The sequence below is a fragment of the Limulus polyphemus genome, unplaced genomic scaffold (genome assembly GCF_000517525.1).
Source record: "Limulus polyphemus unplaced genomic scaffold, Limulus_polyphemus-2.1.2 Scaffold202, whole genome shotgun sequence".
Taxonomy (NCBI): Eukaryota; Metazoa; Arthropoda; class Merostomata; order Xiphosura; family Limulidae; genus Limulus; species Limulus polyphemus.
In genome coordinates, this window is record NW_013665812.1 from 769862 (window position 1) to 779035 (window position 9174).

Below are 9174 nucleotides of genomic sequence, written 5' to 3' on the forward strand. Positions count from 1 at the left end.
GGCTGAAGGAAGTATCCCGATAAGGAAGAAACAGCTACCTAATTAAGATAGTGGGAGATGAACGTATGAGCTGTAGTTCACATGCCTGACTGAAGAATTTTCTCCAATGGACAACAGAGGTGAGAGACCAGGAGTAAAATAAGATGCCTGATCTGATGCGACAACACCTGGAACAGAATTCTGGAAAACTTGGAAGGGTAGAAGGAGAAAGGTAACGTACAAATGAATGGCGTCAGGCAATGAAAAAGTAGGAACAGAAACCACTAAACAGCAAAGAACACATACTGAAAATAGAATTATAACCAGACAAGATCAGAAATAAAGGTGGGAAATCAATGGAAGTGAAATTGGCAAGAATGAAGAATGTCCTTCACGAGCTGCTGAACTTTAGGGTAAGAAAGATCGATCCGAATAAAGCAAACATATATGAAATGGAAAAAGTATGTGAAACGTCAATGGCAAATATGTCAGGCCAATGATCCCCATAGACAAAAATGAGTAGGAATAAGTCTGAATGGATAGGTGAAACATGGAATAAGAGGACAAAATTCAAACAGAAGGAGTGGAAGACAATGAAGAACAATGTTGACATTACAATCCTGAAGAATTGCATGATGAGGAGGTCTACAAAACCAGAAGGAATGCAGAGGGTACTGGTTGGTCCACTCCCAACAGAGAACATCCACTGTCAGGGCCTGAGGAACCAGAGACCAAAAAAAAGAGGTAACTTGGTGTTGGATTAAAGTGGCAAAAGCATACAGATGAGGAGTACTCCATTGATTGCATAGCCATTTGAAAACCTGTGGGTTGAGAGACCACTCTGTAAGATAAACCTGGTCAAGTCTTGAAAAATGATCCACCACATGGTGAAAAGCTCCCAGAACATTACATGCAAGGAGACTTATCCACAGTGTGTGGGCCCAATAAAGGAAGTTCTAAATTTCGACCACAAAGGAAACAGGAAAGAGTGCCCCCTTAGTGATTGATATAGGCCACAATGGTGGAATTGTCGGAATGGGGCATGACGTGTCAGTTCAGTACCAGAGGAAAAAAATGAATCAAAGCATGTCATACATCCAGAAGCTTCTAGACATTGATATGGTAAGACATTTTGAGACCATTGTTCAGAAACCTCCTGCTGATGTACTCATGCTCCCCAACCTTGGAGAGAAACATCTGTGAGAAGATGCAAATCTAAACAAGGTGGAAGAAGCAGTACTCCCTGTATTGTGTTTTCCTTGTTCAACCACAATGCAGATTGTCAATAAGGAAAAAAGGAAGGGTATTTTGGGAGTCAAATAAATCCCGAGAAAAAGTCCAACGGAGTCCACTGAAAAGAAAGCATATGTGTCTAACCCAAAGGAATAATGGCTTCCAGAGAAACCCAAGTCCCAAAAAGTGACAGAACCTCATGTGCAGAAACAAAGGGAGCAGGAAGTGCATGGAGAACTGAAAGTTGGATCAAACAGAGACGAAGTAGAGAAGTTTGGGCCCAAATGAGGTGAGTGTTGAAAAAATACACCCAAGTGGACAAGATATTTGGTAGGCAAAAGTAAAGACTTTTTCAACTTGAGAATCCAACCAACATGTGCTGCATCTATCAGCAACAGATGTGTATGTTGAGAAGACTCCAATTTGGAATGAGCTAACAGGAGCCAGTCAACCATCTAGTGGTGTAAACACAACCCTTGAGCAAGCATAAGTTGGGCAAAGGCCTTGATCACCCAATAAAACACATACAGTGCTGAATCAACCCCAAAAGGCTAGGTGTGAAACTTATACACAACCCCATAGTGGACAAACTGAAAATATTATCTGTACCAATGAGAAATAGGAATATGGAGATAGGCATCTACCATGGTCATCCACAGTCCTGGAGAAAAAAACCCACCTGAGTGTGATAAAGGACTCCATGGCAAATTGGGGAAGATCCAGAAATTGGTTGAGGCAGGACAGATGGATCACAGTATGCCAGCCCCTGGATTTGTTTTGGGAACAACAAAATGCCTGGAGTAAAAACCTGGAGAATGCTGGCTGTCAGGCTTGATAAATCTCTATGATAGAAGGGTCTGCCCAACCACGGATAGACGCAAACTGGTAGCAGGATCCCAAGTTAATGGGAAGAAAATTGTTACAGGATACAATGGTGGTGGGAGAAGGAAACAGGGGAAAAGTCCTTCTGACAAAACTTGTATCACCCAAGAATTGGTAGTGAATACCTGCCACAGGTGGAACAAAATTGGCCAAACGTGTCCCCACTGAACAGGAAAAGACCTGATAGTCATTGGAACTGCTGGCAATGATGAACCCTGCAATGAGACACACAGTGAAATTTTGAACCACAAGTGATAGGAATTGGTAAAAGATGAGAGGTTGCAGGACAAGAAACAATTATGAAGAGAATGCATATCACTGAATCATAATGAGACAAACAAGCAAACAAAGACTAAAGGGTCGAAAATGGTCTCTCAGATTCCACATGTGATTCTGAAAAACCTTTAAAAACAAACCGATGGAGAAAAGGAGCCATCTGTAAGTCATGAAGATAAGTGGAAAGTAGATGAACCCGTGACAAGACAGCATCGTTCCCAATAAGCAATGAAACCACATGTGAAGGGATAGGCCTGAATAGGACAATCACACCAACATGGAGGTAATGAGGGAAAGAGAATCCTCCAGAAACCCCTCAGGAGATTGGTGGAATGCCTCAGAAAGGATGTGTATGTTGGACAAGTGCTGTAAGGGTAAAACAAAAGTGGGAAACTGGGCATGGGAGAAATCTATAAGATTTTCCAGGACAAACCCCACAATGGCAAAAGTGGGAGTCGAGAAAGAGTTGATCACCATGCTGGTAAGCCAAAACATAATGAACATAAACCCATGGAGGATGAAACATGCTAAAACCAGCCTTCAACTGAAAAATGAAATGTCAGGGAAAGGAAAGAAAACAAGGTTCTCTAAAGACAGGTGTCACGTAACAAGAAAGGGACAGTATCATATGAAATAAGTGAAGATGAGAAAATGGAACACACCTGAGAAAGCATAACCATCTTAAACTGTAAAGAAGTCAAAAATGAGAAAAAAAATATCAATATACTAAGGTAAGTTATGGCAAACTACTACAGAAACCTAACTGTAGTGAATGAATAAATCAAGTAAATCACTACTTGGAGAAAAAAATCAAAACAACACATAAAAAGAGCACAATTGAGAAACATCTCCACTCCATCACTTCCTAATGAGAAGTGGTAGTTCAGAAGAATCAAATAGAGGGAGACACGTGCGTCAGGAGGGTGCGTCTCACTCCTATTAGTGGAGGGTTGTCACAATATAATTTACATGCATGACCCAAATAAACCACATAGATCATGGAGTTCGTGAGAGTTCAAGGCTTGTGGCATATGAAAAAATGTTTGTACCTATCAATTCTATAAAACACTACAATAAAAACTAAATAAGAATAATCATTATCTAACTTGAAAATAGAGCTCAGGCATATATTCAAACATTCTTACTAACACGGCTATGCCTGAATCATCAACATATACTATATATATTTTACTTCTATTCCTTTACCTACTGTTGGTTTACACTAGTGATGAAGACATATCAACCCATCTGCACGTGAATACAATAATCACAATGACAATACAGTGTTCTGACAATTAAAATACCTTTATTATGAATTTCAGGATTTATTTAGAGAAATGAGCACAAGTATTTTTTTTTCACTTACTTGAAATAAGAGAATGATGTGTATAAAGATTTATTCAAAATTATGGATTGAGGAACAAAAATAACAAATAATGATTTATTCTCATTTGACTGAACATATACATGTTTGTTTTATTTTGTGTAATATACAAGGAAAATACAAAAAGTTTGCAAAATGATAATGACAAATAAAAACAATTCTCTATATACAGGTGTGGTACAAGTATAACCATTGTATGTTAAAGAAACAAGAACTGAATGAGTCAAGTTTTATATTTACAGGTATAAAGTAAAACTTTCATAAGATCTTATAATATATAACTCATGATGATTCAATAAATTCTGGTTCTTCAGAGTCAAAGTATTCCTCTTCTTCATCTGCTTCTCGAAGCTGTAGTGAGTCATATTCAGTGTTATCGTCCACTTTACTAATAGAAGACAAAACAATAAATTAACTGATCCAAGTATTCAGTAAAATTCATGTTGTAGGGATGACCAACAATGAATTTTCATTACACACATCATAAATGGTATGAAGAAGACAATGTTACAACAATACTGTCATATAAACAAAGAAACTTGCCTTATCTTACATTTCCCTGATATGTTTGTGTCTTATATAACAAATATCTCTTGAAAAATTTGTTTCAATAGTTACAGTCATTCAGTTTGTATTTTCTTAATTTGTATTTAAAGTTATCATTTTCCTAATCTGAAAAGTATTTACAAATATACTAACCTCCGTTGACACTTATAGCTATTTCTCAATCTCCATCTAAGCCATCTAACATTGTGTTCACTTGCTCCAGTCTTTATATACCCCACTTGACTGCCCTCAGAAATTTCTAATTTGCAAAACTTTACACCAGCCCTCATATGCCCTCTATGCAGGTACTGGTACTGTATATAAGCACTGTATGCAGACATTAAAATCACTTTTTCGAGACTTACCCATCCTGGTCACTAACACCAGGAAGGGAGGGAGAGTGTCAGCAGAGGTAAGTATGTTTGGAAATACATTTTCAAATTAGGAAAATGATAACTTCCAAAACATACGTACCTCCACTGACACTCATAGCTATAATCCCACATTGAAAAAGCGGAGGGGGCCGGTGAGGGCATAGATCATACAGAAAGTGTCTGCAGAGAACAAAGGTGTACCATGAGAAGCAGTACCAAAGTGGGGAACACTGCACTACATCCAGAACAGGTATGTTCTTCACCCAGAACTACAGAAAAGTGAAAAGGGTGGAATATGACACAAGTATGATGGGCCAGCCCCAACCACACAGCTGAAGTTCCATGACTCGGGGCTGGATTTAAGGGGTCATGGTACCCATATTCCACGTTGGAGGCCAGAGCAGTTAGATCACAAATATATACATATCTTTGTAATAGGATCCCCACCAGTAGATATGGAATGATGCATTTTGAACAACCAAATTTATGAAAGAAAGAAAGCAACACCAAAGTGGACAATCCTTCTGATCAGCCTGAAGAAGTCCAAAGGCAACATCCCAGGCCTGGATTGACAGGATCATATGCCATACTCCACCCAAGGTCCAGAACTCATCTGGTCTGGATTTACAAACAGTCAACTTCACTTCCCAACCAAGTGGGCAAGGAGAATTCCACTTACCCATGGAATTATGTAGAGGATGTGGAACACTGTCCCACCAAGAGCTGAAGATTGGACCGCTTCATGTTCGGATTTTCGAAGAGATAGTGGACCCCCAGCATGAACAACCTAAGACCTGACAGTGTTCATAAGAGGGTCCAAGCACACCCCCACCAGATGGCTAACATCAAATCTGGACCGGTTTTATGAGTAGGCTCCCACACTGGTTGGTTCTGCTCCTACTGGGAAAACTTCCAGGGACCCAGGTAGGAGGATCCCCAACTTTGCCCTCTTCTCCGAGAGTGGAGAAAACTCAACACTTTGAAGGAAAATCCTCTGTCCACCACCCCAGTGACTGGGAACTGGGTGTGATAAGGTTTTATGAGTAGGCTCCCACATTGGTTGGTTCTGCTCCTACTGGGAAAACTTCCAGGGACCCAGGTAGGAGGATCCCCAACTTTGCCCTCTTCTCCGAGAGTGGAGAAAACTCAACACTTTGAAGGAAAATCCTCTGTCCACCACCCCAGTGACTGGGAACTGGGTGTGATAAGGACTCACTAGGTCCACTAATAGAAGTAAGGGGGGACATGCAGTAGGGAGTCCTGAGGAACAGGTCTCTGGAGACAGTGCAACAGGTAAATCACGTTCTCTAAGTTTTTAAAAGTAAACTGATCTTGACTGATACATCTCTAAGATCAGCAGCGACTGGCAAAATCCTCTTTAACTTTACTCATGATAGTTCATGGGTAGCGGTCCATTGAATATTGTTTTGATATAAAATAGCATCCAGATGGTCTTATGGAACATGTCATCTCGACAGAGCCCATTGCAACCAAGAACCGATATAAAGGTTGCTAGTGTGGAATTAAAAATACAAGCATACCTGACTGACCAACACTCACCACTGAATGGGATCCAAAAGAAATAAAGAGGGACCCTAGAAAAAAAACAACAAAAAACTGCAAGTCAGGTAAAAAAGTAACTAGCCTCCTTGTTAAAATCTAGCAGAGGTAGTCAATGCAGCCACAGGGGGAAGACAAAATCCCACCAAAGAGGAAACTGCCAGATCATGAAGGTAATGAGATATGAAAGTGTCAGGAGAAGTCCACATTCTGGCCCACAAAATGTCCTTCAGAGAACACTGATAGATGCCGAATCTGGTGAGAGGTGACGTGGAGCATATTGTGATTGTTAACAGATAAGCCCAAATGGGCTATATGAATCAACTTCCGAAATCACCTGGTTAGAGTAATGGGTGATAAATCCCTGGACACTGCAGGATTTCAATGAATAACTTCCGGGTTCCTAGGGCACCAAAATGGTATGGTACAAGCCATGTAACATCTAAGTGCCCTGATGGGACATAACAAACGATCCGGGTCTGACTGACTGTAAAGATGAGAAATGACAGGTAAATGATTAGGAGATAAAGATTTGATTCCTTCTCTGGCAGCAAGAGTTTTCGGGAGAAATGATTGGTCGGGATAAAGCAAAACATAGATTATTATTTTGTTTACTTGTATCTTATTTTGTAATGATTACAAACTGCTACTATACTATTACTTCTAATTATTTTTCACTTTATAGCACATGTAGTAGCATTTTCTTCTTATTCTTATGCATTAACTCTTTTCAGCACATGCTTGGTCCCTGGGACTGCCATCATAACCATTTTGTGCTTGTTCTAGTTTCATGCTATAACTTTTAAATTAATAAGTGAAATTTGGCAGATTATCAGTAAACATTACAATGCTTTCATACGCAAAATATTAATTTTTTTAAGGTTTATAAAGCTATGTTTTTCTCATGTCTTTTGTTTTCTTTTCGCATTTTGCCTATCTATCCAGCAAACTAATATTCATTTTATAATTAAAAATACTTTTATGTATCAGAAACAATTGTCTCTTCTAATTATGACCTTTGTACTCAGTTCCTGCTTGATGTAGGTTGCTAAGCCTTTATTAAATTTGCACATGGAGTATATGAAACAAAATATTTTTTTTTTAGGTTTTTATATATATATATTTGAATAACTAAAAATCATAAATTACACTCATAATACTGGTTCAGATTTGATGCTTAGCTATCCGGTTGGGGTGTACATGGCCCTTTTCTTTGATCATTATTGGTTCAGTACATTGTTCATGGGAGAGGGTCCACTCATAAGTATATATATACGATATTTGCAATCCAATTGCTCTCGCCACCAACATGGAATATAGGGACCATGACCCCTTAATTTCATCCCCAAGTAGTGGAACCTCTGCTATCTGGTTGGGGCTGGCCTATAGTGATGATAACTCATGTAAAATTCCACCCACAATACAGGAATTCAATTCTGGGTGAAGAGCATGCCTGTTCTGAATGTAGTGCAGTTCCCCCACTAGGGTGCCAATCTTCTGTGGACACACCCATGATCTATGCAGATGCTTTCTGTATGGATAATGCCCTCACCGGCTTCTCCACCTTATCAATGTTGGATTCTAGCTATAAGTGGGAGCAGAGGTATGTATGTTTTGGAAGTTAAATTTTCTTAAATTAAAAATGTTTTTTTTGAATAATGCTTACCTCCTCTCAAAAAAGTAATAAAAGGATAGAGGGCGCATTGATGTAGGTGGAGAGTATCATGAGATAAATATCACCAAAGGTAATTTAGTGGATGTATAAAAGACTGGAATAAACGAGAAACAGTAGAAAATAATAAAATTAAATGTTTTATTTTTCTGAAATTACATACTTTAAGGAATGTTCTTGACAAATTTGAAACAATTTAATCCACAAGTTTTATTTTTGGAATGAAATATAATGATTAAGGTGCTACTCCCCATGGTTGCAAAAGGGCTAACAGTGTTTTTATAGAAACCCTCCAAACTCAAAAAGAATGTTAAGATTAAGTACTTATAGAACTAAGCTCATTTTAGAGCTAAAACATCACACTAAATAGGATCTTAACCCTTTCGAGATGGGTCACGGGTGAAAGGCTATGTCACCTCATTTGTTGACTCCCATTCAAAATTTTATTGAACTACTATTTCATGAATTTATGTTAGTAAGTTTGGTATCAAAATGTAGATTCTAATTTAAATTTTATTACCATATATTACTCAATTTCTTAATTTAAAAGCAAATATTAAAAAAACAGATAAACATCAATTTTTGTGTGTCACGTGGTAAGTTGAATGCAGCATTGGTTCAAATTAGATGTTTGTGAAGTCAAAATACTAAGTCTGTAGTTTCGAATGAATTAAAAATTCAAATTACCAATATTGACAAGCTAGAATATAAAATAATAGCCTCTCATCTTTTCAATTTGATAAGATATTGCTCATGTAATAAATCAAACACAGTGACACCCTGCCCACCTCTTTCCATTTTTTTGAAATGCTCCCTGATATACACTTACTTCTATATATGACATGAATAACCGATCGGAAGTTCAGAATGTCCCCCTAGTGGCTTTCTTAGCCATTTTAATGGGATTGATGCCATTTCTTTATTTTGAACCAATACTTCAACAAGGTAGGGTGTGTCTTTAGTCTGCTCGAAATTTCATATTTTATTAGACTAAAATACATCTTAGTTACTAAGCTTTATAAATTATAGTGGAATTCTATGGTATTAATGAAAAGCTCCTGTGTAGGCTGGTGCCACTCCTACTGATATCTAAACAAAAAAAAACAACATCTAGGGAGTTAGGTAGGAGGGCCCCCAATTTTGCCCTCTTCTCCAAGAGTGGAGGAAGTCACTCTAACACTGGAGGGAAAGCCTCTTTCCACCACCCCAGTGACTGGAAACCAGGTTTGGTAAGGACTCTCAAGCAGCTCCACTAGTAGAATTGGGGG

General features: G+C 38.5%; 1 protein-coding gene across 3 annotated transcripts in view; it reads right to left on the reverse strand.

Annotated features, from left to right (window-relative positions):
* Nucleotides 1–3818: 3818 nt before the first annotated feature.
* LOC106478353 (coiled-coil domain-containing protein 97-like) overlaps nucleotides 3819–9174 on the reverse strand; it is a 27424-nt gene continuing 22068 nt past the window's right edge. For 2 of the 3 annotated variants that reach the window (XM_013938892.2, XM_013938893.2), the window contains exon 5: nucleotides 4006–4142. In XM_013938892.2, the coding sequence (XP_013794346.1) occupies nucleotides 4037–4142 (106 nt within the window). In that variant the 3' untranslated portion in view covers nucleotides 4006–4036. Of the gene's footprint in view, nucleotides 4143–9174 lie in introns of all 3 variants that reach the window. The other variant, XM_022381946.1, reaches the window with a different exon arrangement.